The following is a 24,525-nucleotide window of genomic DNA, read 5'->3' on the forward strand; positions in this document are numbered from 1 at the left end:
AGAGGTGAAGCTCTATGGATATAATTTGAATGTAGCATTTATTCAAAGAGGGTTTAGCCTTTAATTGTATATACAATTTTCTTCAGATGATGCTGACAAAAATGCTGCTGACAGAGATTCTCTTAGATGTTACAAATGAAGAAATTTATTACGTGGCCAAAGATGTTCACCGTAAAGCAACTAAAGGTATGCCAGTTCTTTTTTTTTTTTTTTTTTCTTTCTTTTTTTTTTTTTTTAGTTTCTTCTGTGAATATTCTATATTTGCATGTCTCTAGAACATTTAACCTCCATAGTTATCCCCCAAGAACAGTGCCAGTATAATGCATCCAACTTGGTAGAGTTCAAATCCAGTAATCATGTACTGTTGTCCTGTGCAGTGTATTGTGAATTACTTCAGTTATTCCATTTCTTTCACACAATTCATTTATTTAGTAAAAATGGTACCTGTGTGTCAGTGGCTCTTGAGTTGTAGCTGTTTCTTAATGCTATCATCTTTATCTCAAGTTCTTAGCTGTTCAGAAGTGAAAAGAGACGAACTTTGAGTATTCAATTAGTAATTCATTTGCTTTCACTATTAACATGTATTGTACTTACATAACAGATTTTTTTTTTTAACATAACTGAGTTAATCTAAATATGTAACTACTGAAACTTGAAAATTATGTGCAGATGCTGTAACTTGGAAAGTGATTTATGAGTATATGTTTGTTTTTTTCTGTTCACTATTAATTTGCAGTTAAATTCTAAATCTTCGTGGTCAGAAAATCTAGAACTGGTTTTAAATGGATGATGCGTTTTTAATGTTTTTTCTCTCCCTCCAAAGAACAGCAATAGTAGTAGATTTAACAATACCATAGACTCATGACTATGAAATCGTGGCTATTTGTGTTAACATGTTGTTCCTGTTGTTGATGTGATACAAAGCTCCTGCAAAACAGCTGGCACAGTCCAGTGCACTGGCTTCCCTCACTGGACTCGGTAAGTATGTTCCTTATTTTCGAGAGGGCTTAAAGGGGGAGTTTCACTCTTGCCTTGCGTTTCTAGAAATTGCATTTTGAAACTAGATTGTAATTGCCCAGGAGTATGGGTCACTTTCCAATAACTTTATCGTTATCAGCACCTTTGTTTGTTCCACAGGTGATCGTACTGATATAAGTGGGATGGTTTTTGGAGTAAAGGAGTAGTCAGTGTGAGTTAGTGTATGAGAATCTTGCTCTAATTTTGAAAATACATAAAAACTTTAGATAAATTTCCTTTTCAAAGTATGATTGTTTCAGAAGCACACTGCAGTCTTCAGAGAATACTGTTTTATATTTTTCTCCTGTTTTGCTCCATCCAAACAAGAAGGGAAAGGTGATAGAAGAGTAATGTCAAAGTCTATAGACAAAAATATTATAATCTTTGGAATTATTATTTTATTGAAAAGCTACATAAGCACAGAGGCTCCCGTATCATATATTACCAGAAACACCACAGGAGAAAGAGATTGAAATTCCAGCTTGAGACACAAAGCAAAAGATCTTTTCCAACATGCTTTTTGCCATTTAAAACATCGTTCAGCAGTGTCAGTGATCAGTTATGTGTTCATTATGTGGAATTCCGATGAATTAGATTGAATGTTACCATCACAAGTACTCAGATGTTTTAAAGCTAGCTCAATAAAGATCATAAGAACCTCAGACTGAAAGAAAGTAAAATATCTCCATGTCAGATGCTTAAATTGACTTTATCTTTCTTATCAGTCCAGTAGTTGTAATATCTCTAGGGGAGAAGAAAGTTCATTTCTGTTCCATCTCCGTACCTGTCAAAGTGCAGTGTTTTCTAAATCAATATAGAAAAATTGATATGGCATTCAGAATTTCTGTAGCCTTGGACTATGGAGGCGGCTGAAGTCATTTCAGAGATGTCTTCTGGGAAAGGTCCCAGGCATTTTCTGTCCGGTTGCTGATACAGAGGCAGGCACTGTTACGATCTCTGCAGGGAGCTTTTTTGCCCTTCCATACAATGGAAAAAGTACCGTGATCACAGTGGTTGCTTGCCGAAAATAGACGAGCTGTTCCAGAAGGAGTAGAACCAGACAGTGAGCATCAATGCAGATATGGGGGCCTTGATCACACCAGTCAAACAACACTGGCACTTACCAGAATAAAGTGACTTCTTCAGAGAAGAGGAAGTGAAGGAAGGGCAATGTTACTCTCCTCTTTGCCCCACAGAAATATTAAGAACAAAGCTTAATCTTTCCTCGTGATAGACTGGACTTTATGCACGCAGGTGGACTGGGTGGTTATGGATCAGGAGACAGTGAAGATGAGAGGAGTGACAGAGGCTCTGAATCATCTGATACTGATGATGAGGAATTACGACACAGAATCAGGCAAAAACAGGAAGCGTTTTGGAGAAAAGAGAGAGAACAGCAACTACTACTAGAAAAACAGCTAGAAGGTAAAACATATGATGTCTTCTTACTGTGCTACTGCCCATGGAGTTTACTACTTAGTATATGTAAATTGGTGGGAGAGAGAACACATTTTAAGCCAAAAAATATTAAGCCAAATTTAGAAATTAATTTATTGAATGAAAAAGTTTTAACAAAAAATATGTTTGAGCTACTTGGTCAAAATGGGGTTTGCTTCTTTTCTTTCTAATAAGAAAAAAATCCATGTAGTGTTTTCCATGAACTATTCTACTTTAGTGTTAAAAGAGCAGACATGGTGCATATATATATATCTATATGCTATAGATATTGTACTATATAAATAATAGTATTGCTTTATAAAAATGAGTGTGTGTGTATAATGTATTTTTTAAAAATCATGAGTATCTTAGTTGTGACTGGGGGGTAAACTTCACCTTTTTCCACCATACTGCAGTTTATATAAAATTGATTCCTTAAAGTTGTATACTCTTAAGTATATGCAGCACATTTCACGTCATCTGAAAAACTTGCTTTTCTGTGGCATAACCTTGAGCAGCGTGCCTTTCAGAACGTATAGTGGGGGGCTGCAGTTTCTTTGAACTCGCTGTTCTCGGTTGTAGTTGAGGTTTGTTTCCATATGCTGCGTCTTCATAACTGGATTTTTATACCTAATACTGGGGAAAGATTATTAAACCCAGTCAGTTCACACTTAGCCTCTGAGAAGGTGGCAGGCTTGATTTTAAAAAAAAAAAAAAAATCTGTGGTTTACTTCTGCTTCTCCATACAAGGTAAGGTTTGTCCTTTTGTACCAATAATGTAGGTCAAAAGGGTATCACAGTCACCTTGCACTGCTGAAGAGCAGTCTAGATCAACAGATGAATACAATGGTAAGAAGTTGTGATCCAAGTTCATAAGCTGGAGGAGAAAGAAAGTGCTATTACGATAGCATACTTTTTTCTTATTTTAAGATGGATGATTTCTTCCTTTTTATTTTAAAGGCCTAGAAATAAGACATATGGATCCCTTAATAAAAGGCTGAACTAGCTAAACTTTTCGTTTCCTTAATATTCCTGTCTCTCTCTGAGTGTTTTAAGATCTATGCATAAAAAGATAGCCATATGGAGAGTGACTGAGTGGTGGCCTATGACCTTGGTCTTCCTAGTGCAGGAAGCCAGATGTCAGTTTGAGGACATCTCCATGGGGCTATTTACAAAAATTTAAATCTAGAGTGAAGAAACCGATTCTGTAGATCCAAAACACTGAAGAATACTAAATGCAGGGTCTCATTTGTAGCAGCATTTAATAAAGGCAGAAGATTTCATATACGTAATACAGCATCTTCTAACGTACGCTGGCTTCTGCCTGTATTACCTAATAGCTCTGGGACCAGATGGAATTGTTTTCTGGGTTAGATTTGACCATCAGTTGCCATTTGGATCACTCTGGGTTTCCGGATGCAGTTTTATTCCCTAAGTTAATTCAGAAACTGATGGCCCACATCAAAAGGCCATTTTTTGGCTAGAAATGTTGTATGTCAGTTATTTTTTTCTGGGTTCAATTTAAAGTGGGAAGGGGAGATAAACTTGGCCAGTGATGCAAAGGATCCTAGGTTGAATAGAAATTAGTTAAACTTTTTTAAAGTTGGAAACCTCTGGAAAATGCTCTGAGGGTCTGAATTTCTTTATTTTGCTATATGAAAATCTTGGCCTGATACTTATTATGTTACTTTCGAGAAATGTATTTTTAATTTTTTTTTATGTTGTCTTCTTACCATGTTTATAGTATTTGCTGACTACCAAGATTACATATAATCTCAACTGACATTAACTTTTTGTTTTGCAAGAGCTTCGCCATCTGCCTGTATTAAATGCTGTGGTCTTTACTTTTGAGCTGAGTCTTAAGCAAAGTATTATCTACAAGTCTCCTTTTTTATGCTATTCCTCCCTTCCTTGGAATTCATTGGCTATAAAACCTGTTAAAAACAAGTAAAAATGTAAATTGCTTGTACTAGTTAGCGTTTAGGACTAATCTAAGTTGTCCTCGGAAAACGCCAGAAACCAGTATTTTTCTTCCAAAAAACAGACATGCGTCGCTATAGCAGAAGGTGCTTCTCTCAGACTTTTTTGGGTAATGAGGCCTACAAAACATACAGGTACAGCCAGCGTTGTTCTGAGGTTGAGAGGCCACCTGTGCACTGTGTGGGAAAATGCAGCTTCTTCAGACGAGCCAGTGATTACTGAAACCCAGATGAACGGGGCTGGAAGGCAGGCAGGAAGCGTAGGTGCCTCTAGAGGAGCGTGGTAGGGAGGAGAAGGGGAGAATCAGGTGCGTCAGAAGGTCACAGGAGGAAAAGGTATGTGTCTGTAGATGAATTTGGGAGTTCTGATGGTCCAGGATATTTGTTTGAGAACTTTGTCTTAAACCACTGAAACATGAAATAACATCAAGGACTTCTAAAAGTGTATGGGTTGTCCTCCTGGTTTAGAAAAAGTGTACAACTTTTCTAGAATTATAAAAAAAGAAAATAACAAGTTGTTTGGTAGGTAGTTGGTATGATGGCAGACAGCGTATTAATTGCAAGTATTGTGAAAGGTGCTTGGAAATTTGGGTTTGCCAAAAGTAAATGTATGGAAATTATTGATGTATTACTCCAAATCAATTGCATTTTTCTTTTGTATACTTTTTTTCCAGAAGAAAAGCTACAAAATGAAAAAGTTTCAAAAGAGATGAATGAATTTATCAACAAAGAACAAAACAGTAACTCAGCATCGCAGGAGGCAAAAGAATTTGAAGCAGATATGGTTCATGAAAAGAAAAGATCTCCAAATGCAATCGCACCCGATCTAGAACTCAAAAAAGAGGGTAAAGAGAGGACAGGAAGGAGTGGGTCAAGAAGCTCTAGCAGCGGTAGCACTAGCAGCAATAGCAGAAGCAGTAGCAGTAGCAGCACTGTATCTAGTTCATCCTATAGCACTAGCTCAGGTAGTAGTCACAGCTCTTCGCGTTCTTCCTCTCCTAAAAGGAAGAAGAGACACAGTCGCAGTAGGACGCCTTCACATAAAGTTAGGCGCAGTAGAAGCAGGAGTTACTCCCACAGAAACAGGAGAGAGAGGAGTAGGAGCAGGGAGAAGATAAGGGAAAGGAGAAGATCTAGTCGAAATCGCAGTGCTGAAAGAGGGGAGAGGCGAAGAAATCGGAGTCCTTCGAGAGAGAGAAGCTGGGATAGACGTAGAAGTAGTAGCCGTTCAAGAGACAGGCGAGCTAACCGTGCGAGCCGCAGCAGAAGCAGGGATAGACGTAAAACTGAAGACCAGCGTAGAAGCCCTACTGGAAATAGGCACAAACATAAAAGTGAGGGTAAAGATCAAGAAAGGAAGAAGGAGCCGGGCGGAGGTGTAGATAAAGACAGGAAAAAGAACAGAGAAAGGGAGAGAGATCAGGAAAAAAGAAAAGATAAGCCCAAAAAAGAGGAAAAAGAGAGTAAGGCTGGCAATCATGACGACAGTAGATTAAAGAGAAAAAGAGACAGCGAAAGAACTTTCTCTCGCAGTGATTCAATATGTGTGAAAATAATAAGACAGGATTCCAGACAAGAAAGCAAAAAAATTTCTACCAAAGATAGCAAAAAACGGTCAGGCTCCGAATCTAGTGCGAGGAGTAGTTCTGAATCACCAGGAAGCAGTAAAGAAAAGAAGGCTAAGAAATCGAAGCATATTCGGTCATGCTCCATGGAGAAATCTCAAAGGTCTGGTAAGAAGGCAAGCCGCAAACACAAGTCTAAGTCACGATCAAGGTAGTATACTTTTTAAGTATTTTGTCTGACTTTTTTTTTTTTTTTTTAAATTTTTTGATATTCGTCTTCATGTGTACGGCATATGAACTTTTTTTAATAAAGTATGGTATTTATTAAATTTTTTGTCTTAGGCAAAAGTAACTTTGGAAAAATCTTTTAGAACTATTAATTACTAAGCCTAAAGTGTGTGTGGGTTTGGGGGTCTTTTATTTTTTCCAATTAACTTTTTCCCCCTTTTCCTTTATTTTTCAGATCAACGACTCCTCTTCGTCGTAAACGCTGAGGAATTTATGGCACCAGTGCTATGACGTTTAAAAATTCCATGAGTTATAAAAGGCTTGTCTCATTATAGAGGCACATTGTGGCTATGTAGGTGAAACCAGAATCCTTTTTTTATCTGTAAATAGGTGTATTTTTTCCAAATGCTGCTCAGAATTAAATACCTAATAGGATTTCTTTGTATTACATTTTTTCAAGAACGGTAGTGCTTATTAAGAATATAAACCAGGCCATTCTCTTTCAGCTGTAATGTTCTTAAAATTACTATTGAATGTACTGTGATGTCAATAAAGCTCTTTAGTTCATTTTTTGTTTAAAATTCTTGCACCTGAATTTTGTGTTAAATTGTAGAAAGTACTTTTTAAGAAACAAAAGAAAAAGGCAGCTTTTTTTGGTATAAGAAATTTTTAAAGTACTTGAAAAAGATTTTAACGTAAAACACTTGTCAAAATATGTAATCCATGGACATGAGATTGATCTATTGGGGGGGTGTGGAAGAACAAAGAAAAGACATCTTATTTTTTCTTTAGATATGTGTAATAGATTTTTAATAACCTTTTTATTTGGACTAGCAAGTAATATATGCTGTGTGTAAAACATGGGGCACTGTAATACAAGCTATACTTAAACAGACTGAACCCCATTAGGAATATGTGCAACTAACTGATCTTGTGTGACAGTGTTAAGCTCTGGAACTATATTCCTCACCCAGTTTTCCGAGAGAACTTTCTGGATGTTCAGGGATATTACAGGAACAAGACTCAGTATTTTAGATGTTTTTATGGAATATATTTATAAATGGCACTCAGTACACATTCAAAAACTGACAATAGGTTAACTTTACATTTTGGCACAGGCGTTAACTGTGTAGTAAACATTAAAGCTGGTTATTTTTGTTAGTGTTATGAGAATTGTGATTCCTGTAAAGCTAATACATTGATTAGACAGCAATGTAACTAAATTTTTGTTTTTAATATCACCATAAAGTGAAAGAGGTCACTGATTACCTCCTTCTTCAGGAAATGAACTATTGCTGTTAGTAACAAGAGTGTGAAATAATACTAGCTGAAAAATAAAACAAACCAATACACAACCCTAGGCAAGTGACTGTTACAGAAGAACATTAATTCAGGAAAAGATTGGAGATCTGTGCCTAGCAGGTCTGGTATGATACCAATTGCGAAAAAGATAAAAGGCTTGACATCAAAGTAAGATCTCTTTGATGGCTGTATCTTCTAAGAAAAAAATACACTAGTACAGGCAACTTGCGAAGCATGTCTTCATGAACAGATTAATCCATTTAACTAAAATTAGAATTCAGCTATGCAGCATTTTGGCCAGTGTAATTTTTTTCATAAATTAGATGCAGAAGTAAACTGCTTCAGTGCAAAGAAGCACATTTTAACTATATGTTTATTAAGCAAGCTAATGGCTGGGGAATACATGCATGTTTATCAAAACACTGTTACAGATAAATAATCAGTTAATCAGTTATAAATAACATACCCCTCCAATTAAGTCCTTTCACATAGAGTAAGCAGTCATACCTCGTAGCAAAATAAGGCATAATTTGCAACACGCTAATTTGACTTGTATTGGTATGGATAAATAATGATGTATTGATCCAATCTCAGTACACTATTGGCTTTTGGTAAAAGTGGGGATTTTTTGAACAGTAGGTAGCGTAACAGTTCAGATGCCTTAGAAAGATGTCTTTTGAGAGAGAGAGAGAGAGAGAAAGAAACTAGAATTAAGTTTAAGAAAAGCTATTGAGGAATACAGTTTCCATGATGCATTGATTTTGATTTTCAGTTCAGATTTTATATTCTCTGTCTAATAATAAAAAAGATTGTGTATGAAAAGCTTTATATACTCTGCCAACAACTGGAATTCTGTCACTTCCTGTAAATATGAGAATTATTTTTTTGACACAAATGCACTTATATGGGTAGTGACTGTATGCCAATAAAAAGAGCATACGATCTCTGTATTTAACTGTTTCAGAAATCTTACTAAACAGCATACTCAGCACACGAGTAATTAAAAATACATTGGTACCGTGTCAGCTTCACATACATGAGGCTTCTTTGTGTTTTAGTAACTCCCTTATGAACGTTTTTCAATGGTAAAGGCTAAAACAACATCCAGTCTTGAATTCCATACATCTGAAGTGATCTTAAATTAAAACATATGCAAGTATATAGAAAAATGGGAATGTATCGTTTTGGCAAAGTCTAAATTGGGTTGTTGCTCTATTCTTTTACATTTTAAAATAACCACTGCAAAAATGTTTCAGTGCACTGCAGGAGAGCAAGACATACATACAATTTTGAATGTCATGCAGCAACATGACATTCAGAGGCAGTTCCCTTGAAAAATTTTTTTAATAAATAAGGGATGGTGTGGAATCAAGTGAAAAATGGTTTCCCTGCAAATTGTTTTGAAGATGACTACAACAAAACCAATGTGGATATGTACCCCAAGGTACCAGTTACGCTCTCTAAGAAAGAGGAACCAGCTGTGGCCATGGATAGGCGAAGAAAGACTAGTTGGGTAAAATATTCTAACTTTAAAGATTGAGTAACTACACACTTTTTCAAATATGGTGTAATAACTGGTTTGGAAAAATCTGTTGTTATTTATGTCTTTGAGGCCCTGTCTTGTGGGAGAGGCTAGAGTCTGGGCTGCTGCTTTTTAACTGCTGTTATCTTGAAGTCTGTGTTTAATAATAGAAAAATGGAATAACTACCTCTAGTTTAAAACCAGCTTGCCCTGTTAAGTAAAATACTTGCCAGTGTGCATGTATTTAATTGCTTGTTACTAAATTTTTTAAAATCACAAATATAAAAGCAATGGCAACGTAAGGATTGGCTCGCTCTCTCCAGATTTTGCATTTGCTTTGCTAAATAAATGACAAGTAATAAATTAATTTGCCTAAGTAATATGCAGAAGCGCACTTTGAAGGAAGGCTTAGTTTTGTGTCTTCAGAAGACAGTGTGTCTTAGCATAAAGGATTTCTTTGAGCTCTTTTTGCAGTAGCTCTGAGGTGCTACTGACTCGTAAGTCCGCTGCACCATCAGCTTTGCTGGATGGAAAGTAGGCGAGAAGCAGTGCACGTACATGCTAAGCAGGTTTGTCATATATTTAATTGCTGCCGAGACGAGCTTCTGAGACCTTTCAGTAGTCCGTATTTAGCTTTTTAAAAAAAAAAAAATCCAAACTTTAACTACTAGATACCATATTTACAGGAGACTTGTAAACGGGCAGGTGTCAAAGCCGTGAGGGTTGTAGCACCGAGCAAGGTCAGTTAATAAAACAGACTGGCAGTGGATCGAGGGAGGAGCGAGTCAAACCGTGACTGGTTACACCGTGACTGGTTACACTACTCCGAACCCACTGCTGCCTGGAGGGTGCTCCTGCCCCTGGCTCTGCGCGGGCCATGCCCCCCGCCCGCAGGTGCCAGCGTCCGCAGGGCCGGGCAGGGAGCCCAGCCGCTGCCGTCGTCCGCCTGGGAAGCACGGGAGCGCTGCCGGCTGCTGCCGGCGTGGCTTGCCCCCGCCTTGCTCCGCATGGCTCCCCTCCAGCCAGCTTTGGTTTTCGTGGGGCTTTCTCATGAGGCCCACGGCTCAATAAAGTGTCAGAAAACGATTCTTTTAAAAAACTGGCTTAATTCTTTACCGGTTAAACATGTTAAACTAGCTCACCGTGGGGATCTGAAAATGCCGAAGCCCGCCAAGAGGAAAGCGGAGAGGCAGAGCTCCCTGCGGCTGTCGTCTCTGAACCTCCAGCGCTGCCCCTCGCAGCGGCGCGTGGATTCAAACCCCTCAGCCGAGCCTCGGCGCGGGGCCCTGGGCCGCGGCACCCGAGGGGGGCAGGCGGCCCGGTCCCGCCGGGGCCGCAGCCCGGGCTTCGCCCGCAAACCGCCCAGCAGGCAGCAAACCAGCGAGGACGGCTCCCAAGGGGAAGCGCTCGGGAGTTTGGCTCAAGCCCGGCCATCTTGGGGGCCCAAGAGCTCTGCGCCGTGCCACAGACGGGGACTGCGGGCTGTTGGGTATCGCTTCTCGCCCGTGGCTCCCCTCTCCCAGCCGTCTTGCGCTCTGGGCCCTGCCCTGCAGGCCCAGCGTGCCACTTGGTAACGACGGACACCCAGCCGTCCCGACAAGCCAACGCTAAGGGAGCGTTTTCTCGTTCCAGGACACGCGAGGATCAGGTCCACGTGCAGGAGTAAGGGGGCAGACATTTAAATAACGCCACTGTGCTCATTTTCAGCAGAGCCCGCAGGTGCTGCGCCCGCGGGGCAGCCCGGGCGGCAGGGCCGCAGGGCGCAAGGCAGCGGCCGGCGCAGGGCTCTCCCGCCCTGCGGGGAAAGGTGCGCGCCGCGCCGCGCCGCTTCCTGCTGCTGGCGCCGCGTCTTCCGAAGCCGGAATCTTCTTTTGTAAAAACCAAGCTCGGACGAGTGCTTGGAATGGTCCGCCCGGCGTTTTGGTTTTGCTTCCCTTAGATTTTATAAAATAAACTGGTAAAATTTTAATAATAAATATTATAGATATCTATACACAGGTTTTATGAAATATTCTAAACGGCGGCGTTGCCCCCGCGGGCAGCCCCACAACGCCCGGCGCGGCAGCAGCCGCCGCTGCCTCGGGCGGCGGCCGGAGGGAAGCCCCGCCCGGCCCGGCCCGGCCCCGCGGCCAACGGCGAGCGCCGCCGGGCTGCGAGGCCGCGGGCGGGGGCCGAGGGCCAGGCCGGGCCCCAGCGCCGGGCGGAACCAACCTTCCCGGCGCCCGCCGCGGGAGGCAGCCGGCACCGTCTCGGCGCTGCACGCCCGGCGGCCGCGACGATGTGGGGCGGCGGCGGCGGCGGCGGGGCGGCCCGCGCTCTCACCCGCGCCCTCGGGCGCCGGCGGGCGGAGGCCGCGCTGCTGGGGGCTGCGGGCGGTGAGCAGCCGGGCGGGCGGGTGCGGAGGGCGCGGGCGGGAGGGAGGGAGGGCCCCGGCCCGGCGCGGTGCCCGGGAGCGGCGGCGGCCGCCCGGCCCGCGTCGCCCCCCGCGGCTGAGCTGGCCTAACGGGGCGTCGCTCCACCAGCCCCCTCGCAGGGCCCCGCAGACCTCCCACCGGCCCCCGCCTGGCCGGCGTTTCTGGCAGGCCCTGGCGGCGTCCCCCCGGCCCCGCCGGCCGGCCTGGGCTCGGCGTCCCGGCCGCGGCCTGGCCCCCTCCGCCTGTCCCCAGGGCGCCCGGCAGCCTCGGCGGGAGCGGCCTGGCCACCGGCGGCCAGCTGGGCTGCGGCGCTGCCGCTCTTCGCCCACAGCAGGCACCGGCCTTTCTCACCCGGTTGCACCGCGTTCGTGCTCGCCGTCGTGCCGCCAAGGCTGCTCTGTGAGCCAGCCTAGCGCCGAGCCCGCCAACGCCAGCCCGTCGGGCCTCCGGCGGCAGGCCCTGGCGGGCTCTCCACACCTCCGGCAGAGCTCTCCCAAGGGAGACGTCTTTCCCCCCGCCACCTCCTCTGGCCCCCGTGCAGCCCTTCGGCGCGATGGTGTTCCCAGGGGTACCTGCAGGTCTCTCCATCGCTCGCTGCGGCCTAAAGTCATCTTCAGGGGGCCGGTGCTCTGGGGGCAGCGCGGTATTGCTGTGGTTTGGGATTGCCGGTGACCGGGCAGCAGCTGGGTGGTGAGGGAGCGTGCGTTGCCGAAGCAGGCGTGGAGAACAGGTTTTAAGACTCTGTCCTTGGCCTGTCTCTGCGCCACCCGTCAGGTTTTCTTACTTATGTTTCCTTACCCAATTCATACGACACAAAATGAGCATGCAGACATTTCTTATTCCAATATGTAATGAAACATCGGAGCCCTGTGTTAACTCTAAGTGTGTGTGTGTATGCACAGCTTGTGGTCAGAGTAAACATTTTGGTGAAATTCTCACTAACTGAAGTGTTTCAGCTGCGTGAAAAGTTCTTTTTCATTCAGGCTCTGAAAAATGTCATCGTACGTATTTTGAGAAGTACTGGGATGGTAAACTAGCATGTGCTCTTTTATTTAATCCCCATGCACTCCCTAAGTACAATAATGAGTAAACGTGTAAAGATTTGCACAGTTAGTATTGTTGTTCGAGGGGAGCATTGTTTTAAACTAGGGGTTTTGCCTGTGAGCTCTCATAAAGCTGATGTTTTCCATTTGGTTGCTTTTTTTTTTATTTATGCAGATGACCATGCTGATCTGTCTTTTCAGACAGGCCTGAGAGGTACCCTTCAGAACTACAACTGGAAAATACAGCTGAAATCCAGTAGTACTCTGCCTGTCTCTCGGACTGAAATAAAAAGCAGCATGTAAGTACTGTACCTCAAGTAATCCTATGGGACAAGGACTATCATTTTCTATAATAATTCAGTTTTACTTTGTGACAGTGTCACATGAAGTAATTTTTAAATCTCACAAATGTTTAAATGTTTGATGTGGCCTATTTTTGTTTTACTAATTAATAACTTAAAAATTACAGGTGTGCAGCCATCTGTTTTGGAAGATACGTTACACATACAGTGCATAAAATCTGTTTGGTTTTAATCAAGTATAACTAGAATCCCTAAAGGAACAGTAGGGTTTTTTGGTTTTGTTTTTTTTTTTTTTCATTTTCTGTTGCAGAGTTTGTTTTTCCCATATTTCAGCTGACATGAAATACCGGTATTAGTTTCATGACATTCAGCTTTCATTATTTAGGCTCACCATGAAGAGACTTTTCAGCACTTCACACTCATCAGTGGATTCAAAGGAAATGAGAAAATTCCAGCTCCTGGCGCATAAGTGGTGGGATGAAGAAGGAGAATATTCAGCCCTTCATTCTATGAATGATATTAGAGTGCCGTTTATTAGGTATGATTTTGAAGACCGATTTTTTTTATATATCTACTATTTCTGCATAACCTCAGAAAACACTGTAAAGAGAAACAATTATCAGTACTTAAGGTAACTACATATTGCATCTGCTAAACCATCTTGTGTGTTTGCCCTTAATCACATCCCTTTTCTTTCAGAGATACTCTGTTGAACATGAGTAGTAATTATCATCTGGGAACTCCGCTTTCTGGAGTAAAGATCCTCGACGTTGGCTGTGGCGGTGGACTGCTAAGTGAGGTAAGAAACAGTGTGCTCCGGTTTCTCTTGTTAAAAAGCCTACAAAGGTTTTGAAATGTTTTACTGTTACACTGTTTAATTTCTAATCCCCTGGAGAGGAGCTTTTCTCTTCTATGATATATTAGTTACCAAATGTTCTGGAGTGCAGTGCGTTCTACGAACCTCTCAGAATATTTGGTTTGCGTAGTGGTGGTGGTTTACAGAAAAGCAGGGAATTGGTAATGAGAAATTGTAAAATCCTGGGGTTCATCAGAAAAATAAGATTTCAAACACTGTAAAGAAAAGGAGAGGGGAAGAATGATGTAAAAGGCTTCTAGCTTGCTTCTAGCCGTCACAGTATGACAGCTTTTTTTTCTTTTTTTTTTTTTTCCTTCTTTTCCCTTTTTTTTTTTTAATTTGGCGCCTAGGCAAGAATACTTTAATCATGACAATCCTCATTACCAAAGAAGTATTTTCAATTATAAACCCGTTCTTAAACATTCATTTCTTTGAATTGCTTCTCTTCAGTTTTTTATATTGGTGTAGGGATTCTTGCCTTTGCTTTGATCTCATGGGAGAAGCGTGGAATAATGTCAAACACCTGAGACATACCTCCTCTCTGTCAGGAGAGATTCTCCCGGTATGGGGGCTGATGTTACAGCTGCTTTCCAAGGAGGCTACACAAACCTGGGACTGAGACGTAACTATTTGTGGTGGAACCCTGTGGCCACGCAGGCTCTGAACGGTTCTATGTCCTATCAATAGACTAGGGATGGCTTGCAAGTTTAGGATTACAGATCTGGCCGAGTAACTCTGGGAACTTCATCAGCACCTGAAACGAGGTGTTACAAAAGGACTTGAATCTCTCCCCGTGTTTTTTTTTTTTTTTTTTTCTTCTTTTCTTCTGAGCAAAATCCTGTAGTCTTGCAAGTGCCTGCTCTCCAGCAAGGCTGGCAAAACTGGTGTGCTGCCTCACCTTCTCAGGCTGAACAACCGGTGAATTTCAGGTTGGAATAACATACGTGTGGTCATGTTCTGCAGCGTGTTTCAGTTTCAAAAGAGGTGATGGCTGAGGTGTTAACCCATGAGTAAGAAGACACTGGAGAAACTTGAGTGACAGCCAAGCCTGATGCTATCCTAGTAAACATCAGTGTTTAGTTCTCATCAGTGAGAAAGTCCCAGAGATAATCATATATTAAGTAACCATTAAAAAGATATGAGGATTTACCATTGCGGGTGGATGTTGAAGAAAGTAATGACAGTAATTAAATACGGCATTGTTTTCCCCTCTTTAAGTACTGTGTTGATTTTCCCCCTTTGTTTTTCCTCTATCTGAGGGTAATAGTGGATGAACTCTTTATTTGGTGTAACAAAATGGATTCAGGAAAATTTATTCTTAAAGACAATTTAAATGTGTATATTCTGGTGTATTAATTTCTTTGCTTTAATAAACATTTCAAATAAAACTGCTGGATCAGAGCTCATCATTTACTGTTGTTTGTCGTCTTCTCTGATAGATGTTTTCTGCATCATGTATGTACATTGCAAAGTTGCAGACACCTTTAAGTAAATTGTTTTCATGCAGAGAATAAATTATACTCCGTATTATTAGCCTCTAGGTAGACTGGGAGCTTCGGTTACTGGAATTGATCCTCTGGAGGACAACATTAGAACAGCAGATCAACACAAGTCATTTGATCCGGTCCTGGCCAAGAGAATACAGTACAAGTCCAGTTCACTGGAGGAGATTGTGGAAGAGTGTATGGAAACCTTTGATGTAATCGTAGCTTCTGAAGTAGTGGAGCATGTGGCTGACCTTGAAATGTTTATCAAGTGTTGCTCTCAGGTGTTAAAGGTAAGAGAGTTTTTGCTTTCATTATTGGGAATATTTATTCTCTTTTATTATTAAGGCTTTCATTTCAAGGAATGTGAAAACACCTACATCTGCATTTGTTTCTCCACTTTGAAGTCTGAACCATGCTCCAGAGGTGCCTTCCATTCTCTTCCATGATGCAAGTACGTCTTCCCAACTTCAGTAACTAAAGTTACGAGGAAATTTATTTCCCCAACGCTGCCTTAGAAAGGTGTTAATGGCATTACCTAGCATTGCGGTGTTGCTTTGCATCAAGACCTTAAGAAATCTGGTTGCATCTGATTTCACCTAGGTGAGAGAAAACGTGGCAGTGCTGCTGTTGATGGACAGCTGTGGCTCAAGGCTGCATTGACACTGACTGTAATGATGTTTCTGACTCATGAGATTCTATTCCAGCTCTAGCATCACATCAGATGTGCTCCTGGATTGCATTTAAAGGGTCATAGTTATGCTTGGAGATAATCAGGTGTTGCTTTATTCCTCTTGATATTATTTCATTTGTAAAGAAGGATGGTAGGCCCAGTGCACAAGCAGCAGCTTTCCTTTAATCTTTTGATTTATCTTTTGGGTCATCAGAAGGAATATAGATTATTTGAATGGAACACTTAACTAATTTTCAGCCAGCTGGGGACGTAGAAATTATCCTTTATCTCTACCAAACAGTCTCTTTAGTACTTAGAATTCATATCTGGCTTTGTTTTTTGACCCTGTAATCATTAAAACAAGCACGGTATTCAGCAGTCTCAAAAATTAGGCAGTATTGCACATTTTAGTTTGGTTTTAGTTAAAAAAAAGTTTCTTTTTACAATAGCTATTATATATACCTTAATACCTTTTACTTATCCATTTCCTAGGCAATGTTACGCTATAAGTTACTTTGTTAGATGTTTTTTGGGCAAGGAAATGGTATCAGACCATTCTAGACTTTGGTTATGTTGACTGTTTTGATTATGACATGATGAGCATGTAGACTTGTAGATAGACAAATTATGTGTTTTAATGCAATTAAGTTTACAATTTAAAAAAAGATATTCTTCTAATTGAACATTTTAATCTTTTAATTAGCCTGAAGGTTCTTTATTCATTACTACAATCAATAAAACACAGTTATCCTATGTCCTGGGAATTGTGGTTGCAGAAAAAATAATAGGCATTGTACCGGAAGGAACACATGAGTGGGAGAAGTTTGTTCCCCCAGAAGAGCTGGAGCGCATCCTGGAATCAAGTAAGTTCCAGGCCAGATGATGGGAATGCAGAGAGATATTCAAATGCTCCCTATAGAAATGGCAAGGGGATAAGATAGGTGGGGTGAGTGCTAACCACAGTACACAGCCTTTCCTGTGTGAGTTACCAGTCATATATTATGAGTATCATTTCTGGTTTAAAGACACTGCTCCTTACTGGATTTTGCATAAAGTAAATAAACTAAGTGGAGTCCTAAGAATGCAGAGATTACTCAGACAAAATCACCGTTACAGGTGCTCCACTGTTTGATAGCCTAAGCGAAAATGCCAAGGTTTTCCATCCTGTTCTGGTGGCAGAATGTACGCTCTGAAGTGGTTTGTATCCTTTAGGTCAGGTTTGAGAAAATAACTGTATTGGCACTCCAGAGCTGCACTGTTGCCACTGCCTTGTTTGTCATCTTCCCCTTGGGAGAAGGTGTTTTTATTTTTGGTTGCTGCACCACATTCTTTATCCATGTTACGTTACTAAAATATTTCTTCAAAAATGTGAAGATGAAACCTACCACGGATTCATTAGCCAATATAATACTAATTTGAAGAAATAACTGAATTGCTCTGGTTTGATTGCTTTTAAAATAGACAAAGCGCTGAGGTGGGAAGAGTTCCGCCCATTGCCCTCATTCCCTGCGGATGTTTTAAAACCCTCTCACTGAATATTTCACCTTGCTTTAGTTCACTGTAAAGAAGCTGAAGTATGAGTTGAGCCATCCTCTTGGCAAGGTCTTCTCCTGGCACTTTGCAGTGATGCAGTAAGGAACATGACTAATACCGGTTCAGATGCTGGTGGTTCTTTCCGTTCTGCCTTCAAAAGGAGAAGCAAGTGCAGTGGAGTGATTTGTTTTGATAGGGTGTTTTGTTTTCTGCCTTCCCTCCTGTATCCTGCTGGGACACAGCAGATCCGTGCAGTGAACTGAGAGCTGCTCAGCAGGGAGTGCTAAATCACTACTTGCACTGAGTCCTTGATGGCATTCTTCTGCCGCTTATATTTTCCATTCCTAAGGGAAATCTGCAGAATCCTTCCAAAGATATGCTTAGTGTTCTGCTTTGAAGTGTGTGATGTCAGTCTGAAGAATGTCTCCACCTACAGAAGACGCTACCAGTCACATAAATGCAGTGTTGTGAAGCTGGGGTTTCTAGCATCCCACTTTGCAGCGGCTCACCATATAGCGTGCTAATGGTGCGTGGCTTGGCACAGAGCTATCGCTGCTGCTGCCAGTAGCAGAACCCACTGTCACCAGTGGTGCCTGTTCCCGCTGCTTGTGGCGGTGTCTGGCGAAGGCCAGCTCGTGCAGCACTGCTCCCCAGCTCGGGGGAAGAAGCGTGTTTCAGACTTGCTGTTCTAAAGGGTTTGATGTTGCAGCGACTTACAATATTTAAGAACATCAGTTACTTTATGCCTTCTTCCTTTTCTAGATGGCTTTTCAGTCAAGTCTGTGAATGGGATGTTGTATAATCCCCTCTCGGGGTCGTGGAGCTGGATGGAAAGCACAAGCATTAACTATGCAATGCACGCCGTGAAATCTGGGGCTCGGGGGCAGTCGAGCCCCGGGGACGCCCCGTCAGAGACGGAAGGGGAACAGCCCTCAGCCGCAGCTGGCACGACCATGTGACTGTCGGAGATGTGTGGTGATGGACTGCCACCAGGAGCAGAAAAGATGGTTTTACCCAGATGGACGTAATAAAACCTTTTGTAACAACAAGCTTGCTGTTTGCATTAATAATGCTTATGCTGGTTTTGGCCAACTATTTTAGGGCAGTCTCAGAAAAAAAAACAAGTGCCCGTTATCTCAGGAATCATTTAAGATTGAAATGAGAAGAGTGTTTAAAGAGTAAGTATTTTTATAAGAAAGTAGTTTCAAATTGTTGGACAGGGAGATGCAAATTATTCTGTCAGTAGCTTGGAGGAACCCCTTTTATCTGACGGCTTTTTCAGTCCTACCAGGAAAACTCAGATCTCCATAGAATAATAGCTTAAATGTAGAATCAGTTTAAAAACACTATAATGTATGATAAATAAAATGCCTTAGATATTTAAGTTACTCAACTGAGTCAGTTAAATATACAAAACACTTAAAAACCACAAACACTTGTTTCTATATTATGCCTTCTCCCTGAGAAGAGGAAAAAAAAGCCAAAGCAGCAAACTTTTTCTGTCAGGTCATGCTATTTCTACAGTTGATGTGAGCTAACTGCAGCAGCAGGAGAGTCTCCTAGACCAGAGTGCCTCAGCTGTCGGAAGTCTCTTCACCAAAAAGGTACTTCTATCTGTGCCTATTATTTCAACTTTCTCCCTCTACCCAAATAAAGGGAAGTAAACTTGCAGGTAAAATTTTACTAAGCAACCAGAGCTTTCTGCTAGAAGAATGATACATTAGCAGTCTGTCCTAGGACTGAAGTGCCATACCTACTCAGTCTTAAAGTCCTAGTGCCAGGTTAAGGAAAAGTGTTGATCTATGATGAAATAGGACAATGAAATAGGACTTTCTAAATAAAATGTCTTGTGTGTGTCCATGGCTGTATCTCTTTTCTTCTCTCTTCTTCTCAGCTTGTATACGGGTAGAGAGGTGGGCCAGCTGTGTTTTTCTAACTTACAGTTTGCAGGGATGAAAACAAAAGGTTTGGGGTGGGGTCTTTTGTTTGTTTGTTGTTGGTTGGTTGGTTGGGGTTTTTTGCTGTTGTTCTCTACAGCAGGAGAAATGCACAAGTTTGGTGGGCTGTATTATTGTATTACACATTTGCATTCTTGCTGCTTTGCTACATCTGCATGTTGCCTTGGGATCCAAGTTTCATGATGGACCTGATGATGCACGGAAGAATATCGCTCATTTATAATGGAAATAATAGTAATTCATAGGTACTAAGACTGAAAAGGGTTATCTAGTGTGATCACTTCCATGGCAGTAAATTCTGCTTTGTAATATCTGTTTAGGCTGTAGCTTGGCTTTGGGAGGGAGATTCATCTTCATGTAAAGAGTTCAGTGATGGAGAAGCCACTGTCGATAAGTAACTTGTTCCAAAAGTTCATTAGTTGAAGTGGTTTAACCTCAGATCCCAGCCAGTGACGTCTTAACGCTTTCGTTTTTTAGGTGGAGGACCTCTCTGCTGTCAGCTGTCCCTGTCTTGTAAATGTAGTTGCTGTAGTTTTGAGTCAAGTCACCCCTTAATTTTCTCTTAGATAAATGGACGGATATTATCTCTACAGCTGTTACTGCTACAGTGTAAGTTTCCGAGTTCATATAAAATTTTGTGGTAAACGTCCTTTTTGAAGCACGACAGTGGAAGTGGATGCAGCATTTCAGTAGTGGTCTTGCTAATGCTGTCTGCAGGACGAACGCTGTCCTCCTGCCTGATGTTCTTGTGGACAGGAGTCTCTGCTCCGTCAGTCACGCATGCAAAGCAGCGCGTAGCGGTCAGGAGAGGAGTGACACTGGGGAAAACGTGGAGCCCGAGCAGATAACCAGCGGGTTTTGTTCCTAAGAGTGTTTCGGCATGTGGGTGAGTTCCCCTAGCCAAGTAATCAACTTGTAAGTTACTGCAACTGTACGACTCTTTTGTTTCAAGTTTTACTAACAGTGAATTGAAAGAAACAGTATCCGAAAAGCACTGAGACCTGGACAGATTCCTGGGGTAGTCGACTAGAAACATCTACCAAGGGGGACAGCCCCCCCTTCACCTACTTGTTTGGAGACCTGTCAGCTGAAAAAACAGGTAGATAAAACTGGGATAGAACAGCAGATTTTCTTTGCTTTAAAAGTCCTAAATCCAGATGTTTGTGCAACTAGCTGTTATCCTGGCTTTCTCGTCTGTTCCTTTCTTCCCACTTGCTTGTGTTTTGTTATTGAACTGTGAGCTGCCTGGGGGAGGAACTGGTTTTTTCACTGCTATTTCTATTGCACGTAGCACAGAAAGCCTTTGATGCTGCTTGGGTTCTCTGCCTGCGCTCACAAAAGGGTTCATGTACCTCATTAACAATGGCTGGCATTTAGGCAACGAGCACGTGGACCTGGTTGTCCACGGATACCCCTGTTTTTGACAAAAACCTTATCGCAGGCAGCTGACCTTTTGCTCCTGCATGCGTACAGGAGCCCCGTCAACCTAGGAGAGTTTAGTGAGTGGTGTGGGCAAAGGAGCGGGGGCTGCTCGAACGGGTCCGTGTACTCGCGGCGTGTCTCCAAATGTCCTGATGTGATCCATCCTCAGTCTCTAGTCCTCAGTTTTCCTTTCCTGGTGGAGTATCCTAACTATTCTGTCTGTATTTCATCCCTCTGGTTAAAACGACCTCTTCGTAAGCTAGAAAGTAAATGATTGAACTAGAGATCATTTTAGTGAGATATCAAACATTGCAAGAATATCTTACACCTTGCTTTTTAGCTGATTTTTTTTTTTAATCCTTGCTTTATTCATAAATGTGCATCTGATACAGTGTAATCAAATTCAATACTGTGCACTGAATGCATACTATGTATTCGTGCTGCAGAAACTTTTTTCTTAAAATCTATGCATAGGAAACCAATAGAGATTTCACGCTTCTCTTAGCTCAGTTGCTGTGGAAATTTAATAGGTGCTATTGAAGTGGACAGAATTTAAGTCAAATAAATTTGGAAATCTTTGGCTTTCCTGTTGCAAGTTGTTCATGAGTATGGAGCCATAGCTTTGACACTTACAGGAATAGGGGTGGTAGGAGGAAAAAAAGGTAATATTATAGTACCAGGCACACATCTGAGACTAGGGGTGAGGCAAGAGGTGATTCTTGCCTTGAGATTGGGAAAAAGTCATATTCGGGCCTTATCTTTTTCAGCCTCTGTGTTTATTTGTGGTTGTAGACTCTTGAATCTGCTGTTCCCACCCATTTGTTTCTGCAACACAAGCAATCGGAGCAAGGAGCTGATCTAGCCAAAAAATCCAGCAGAGCAGACTACGTTGTTCTGGGCAGTCTCAGCTATTCAGATGTGGCTCTCAGCTATTCTGATGTGGCTCATCGCGTTGTCTTGTCTCCCCCATCAGTCCACACGGTCCCAGTCCCACCCCCTTTGCTGAGACTGATGCTTCTCTGAGTTGTAAATATTTTTTTCTTTTTTTTTTTTTTTTCTTTCTCTTTTTTTTTTTTGGGGTGCTGGGGGCGGTTGTGCTGTTCAGGGAGCTGAATTTTCCCACTGTCAAGGACTAGCGCCAGCCAGGAGGTAAGCAGCGGGAGCACAGGGCCAGGGCTGGCTCACCCTGTCTTGTGGAATGGCACTTTCAGATAATAACTGAAACATTAATTGCACTCAAGCCCAATTTAAGTAGTAGGAGAGCTTCAGAGGAGATTTGCATTTAATTTCCTTTTTAAATAAAAACAGAACTTGAGGTTTCCATGATGTCTCATTACAGCATCTCATTGCCCATTCTTCCCTGGTGGTTCAGTGACATTTCATGGCCATTTCTACAGAACTTTACACTTTACGTATGTTTCCACAAATGCCCCGTGTCAGGTTCTTAGGGAATGGAAAAGAGGAGGGAGAAAGTAGTGGGAACAGAAATGTGTAGTGGCTGTGAGTGGAGACAAGAGTAAAGACTATCTTGTAGAAAGTTTTTCTGAAAACAGCTTCTCAGCTTGGTGAAACCCTGGGACGGGTTGCCCAGAGAGGTGGCAGGTGCCCCATCCTTGGAAACACTCAAGGCCAGGCTGGATGGGGCTTTGAGCAACCTCATCTAGTTGAAGATGTCCCTGCCCATTGCAGGGGGGATGGACTAGATGGCCTTTAAAGGTCCCTTCCATCCCAAAGCATTCTATGATTCTATGAACTTCTTCCATTAGGTTGAAATCTCAGCTTTAATTAAAAAAAAAAAAAAAAAAAAAAGCTTATTTTCCACACATTTCTAAGAAATGCTTGAAAAGAATAATTTCATGCAGTCTAGAGGTTTAGAAGTCAAAAGGCTCAGCTTCTGTAATTAGCCAGCCTGATGAAGCAGATTGGAGGAGAAAAAGTGAGACAGAACATGAATCATCACATCAGTGTTGATGCTGTAGTTGCAGGGATTTGAGAGGCATCCAGGAGTACCCAGAATGGAGGACAGCATTGAAAAGCCAGAACTTGTAGAAGGGAGAAGAGCAATGCCTGGAAGATAAATGTGATTCCAATGGAGATGAGAAATGTGAAATAATGGTATACAGGACAGTCAGGTTCAAGTGTGCCTTCAACGAGGAACTACTGATGGTTGGGAGAGTGGCTTCTTGTCAGATGGAGGCATAACAGTTCAGGTATTCACAGCCTCCCACTTGTTTTTGCATGTTAACCTCCAGTGCCTTGTTCCAAATGCCTACACCCCCGCCAATGTCCTGCAAAGCAAAGGTGGGCTCCTCTCGCTTCAAACCGAATATTGGTCACTTAGTGCTCATGGGTAGCTGCCAGCTCCCTCATTCATGGTGCTCCCCATGTTGGTGTAGAGCATCTCTTACCCTGCCACTTGCAGATGTATTCCCGCTGTATTTCTTTGCATTTAATAACCTTTTACCAGGAGCATAAGTTATAGCAAACTTCTTCACTGTCTATCCCAAGATGCCCACAGGTAGGAACAACTTGTATCCTAAAACTGCAACACCATTGACTCGACTCAGCATTTATTTAATAAAATTACTAACATTAACTTGTTAAAGGGGAAAAATGCAGAAGCCCGAATGCATAGTTTCTCTTCCCCGTCACCTCGCCTTTGAAGTTCTCAAACTGCTCGACGGCACCGCTTCTCCCTTACTGCCTCTGCCGGGCTTTGCTGAGCCTGCGAGGGAGCAGTAACACTCAGCGTGCAATCAGCCTTCAGGACCTCTGAAGCAGACTTCGTGGTTTGGTCCTGTGCTGCTTCAGAATAACTTTCTGTTTTTCCAACTCGGAGTGAATTTTGTTGCTTTGTCTCCTGCTTCATGGTGAGTGACTGAAAAATAGTTCTTTTTAGGTAATGCACTGTCTTGCCATCATAACCACGTATTTTTTCCCAGCCCTTTCTCCACTAGAAAGTAGAACGCTGCTTTTATAACCCTTTCAAAATCAGTTGATTCTGCTTAGATTGAGCAGTACTATCAATTTGAATAAAAAGAACATTATTTTCAGATGATGTTTTTGTGATAAAAATCAGCCTGTATTTCTCCTGGTTCCTCCAGGTTACAGGATAAAATTCTAGTCATTTAATGGTTGTCCTAACAGTAGACTTTATTTGTATTGACACATGCGCCTTTTTCTTGAAGCAATATAAAATGATGTCATGTTTTATTCTAGCCAGAAGGGCTGGGATTTCACCTAGGATGTAAAATCACCTGACCTGTCTTGACTTACACATGCATTAATTGCACAGCCACCTCTCAGTCCATTAGGAATTCAGGATGTATACTTTGATCTGCATTTTATCGTGCTTTTATTCCTACGTGGAGTCACTCCAGAGATATAATCAATATTCATTTTTTCTAAAAAATAAAATTGTTTTCTGCTTGGAAGGATTGTGAAGACCATTAGTGTTCCATTAATAAATCTGAAACCATTGTTGTGTCCTCATGAGATGTGTTAACTTAAAAAAAAGAAAAACAAAAACCAAAAAACAAACAACCCTGAAACAGCTTGGAGATTAAACTGCTAATAGTGCCTTGTACAGTAGTTGCATTATAAAAACTTGCAATAATAGAAGATATAGAAAATGATCGGGTGTTTATTTTCCTGAATTAGAATAAGCACATACAACTTGAAGATGTATAAAAATGAAAGTACACAAAACATACAATAAAAAGGAGACCTCAGAAGAATGTATCCAGCTCACATAAGTAACTGTAGAAGTTAGCAGATTCACCCTGAATGC

General features: G+C 42.0%; 2 protein-coding genes across 14 annotated transcripts in view; both read left to right on the top strand.

The window, feature by feature from the left end:
- PNISR (PNN interacting serine and arginine rich protein) overlaps positions 1-8,478 on the top strand; it is a 30,313-nt gene extending 21,835 nt beyond the window's left edge. For 3 of the 5 annotated variants that reach the window (XM_082306007.1, XM_082306008.1, XM_082306009.1), the window contains exons 8-12: positions 87-186; positions 925-978; positions 2,272-2,442; positions 5,108-6,209; positions 6,462-8,478. In XM_082306007.1, coding sequence (XP_082162133.1) covers positions 87-186; positions 925-978; positions 2,272-2,442; positions 5,108-6,209; positions 6,462-6,492 — 1,458 coding nt within the window. In that variant the 3' untranslated portion in view covers positions 6,493-8,478. Of the gene's footprint in view, positions 1-86; positions 187-823; positions 979-2,271; positions 2,443-5,107; positions 6,210-6,461 lie in introns of those variants that run through there. The other 2 variants (XM_082306010.1, XR_014227578.1) reach the window with 2 other exon arrangements.
- A 2,850-nt stretch (positions 8,479-11,328) lies between these two features.
- Positions 11,329-24,151, top strand: COQ3 (coenzyme Q3, methyltransferase; the record flags this gene model as incomplete). Of its 9 annotated transcripts, none has more annotated exons than XR_014227599.1 (10): positions 11,329-11,425; positions 12,683-12,806; positions 13,195-13,347; positions 13,509-13,608; positions 15,200-15,442; positions 16,526-16,685; positions 18,118-18,959; positions 19,791-21,761; positions 22,715-22,945; positions 23,342-24,151. XR_014227599.1 is itself a non-coding variant. In XM_082306157.1 (7 exons), 7 exons carry the CDS (start codon positions 11,329-11,331, stop codon positions 18,312-18,314), a joined length of 1,074 nt encoding a protein of 357 aa, XP_082162283.1. In that variant the 3' UTR covers positions 18,315-19,215. The 9 variants fall into 9 exon arrangements, 1 of the variants encoding a protein (XP_082162283.1); XR_014227600.1 differs by having other exon boundaries at positions 19,791-20,412; positions 21,528-21,761; positions 22,715-24,151; XR_014227601.1 differs by having other exon boundaries at positions 19,791-19,922; positions 20,007-21,761; positions 22,715-24,151.
- Positions 24,152-24,525: the final 374 nt, after the last annotated feature.

The sequence above is a fragment of the Platalea leucorodia genome, assembly GCF_965183815.1.
Source record: "Platalea leucorodia genome assembly, chromosome: 3".
In the NCBI taxonomy this organism is placed as follows: domain Eukaryota; kingdom Metazoa; phylum Chordata; class Aves; order Pelecaniformes; family Threskiornithidae; genus Platalea; species Platalea leucorodia.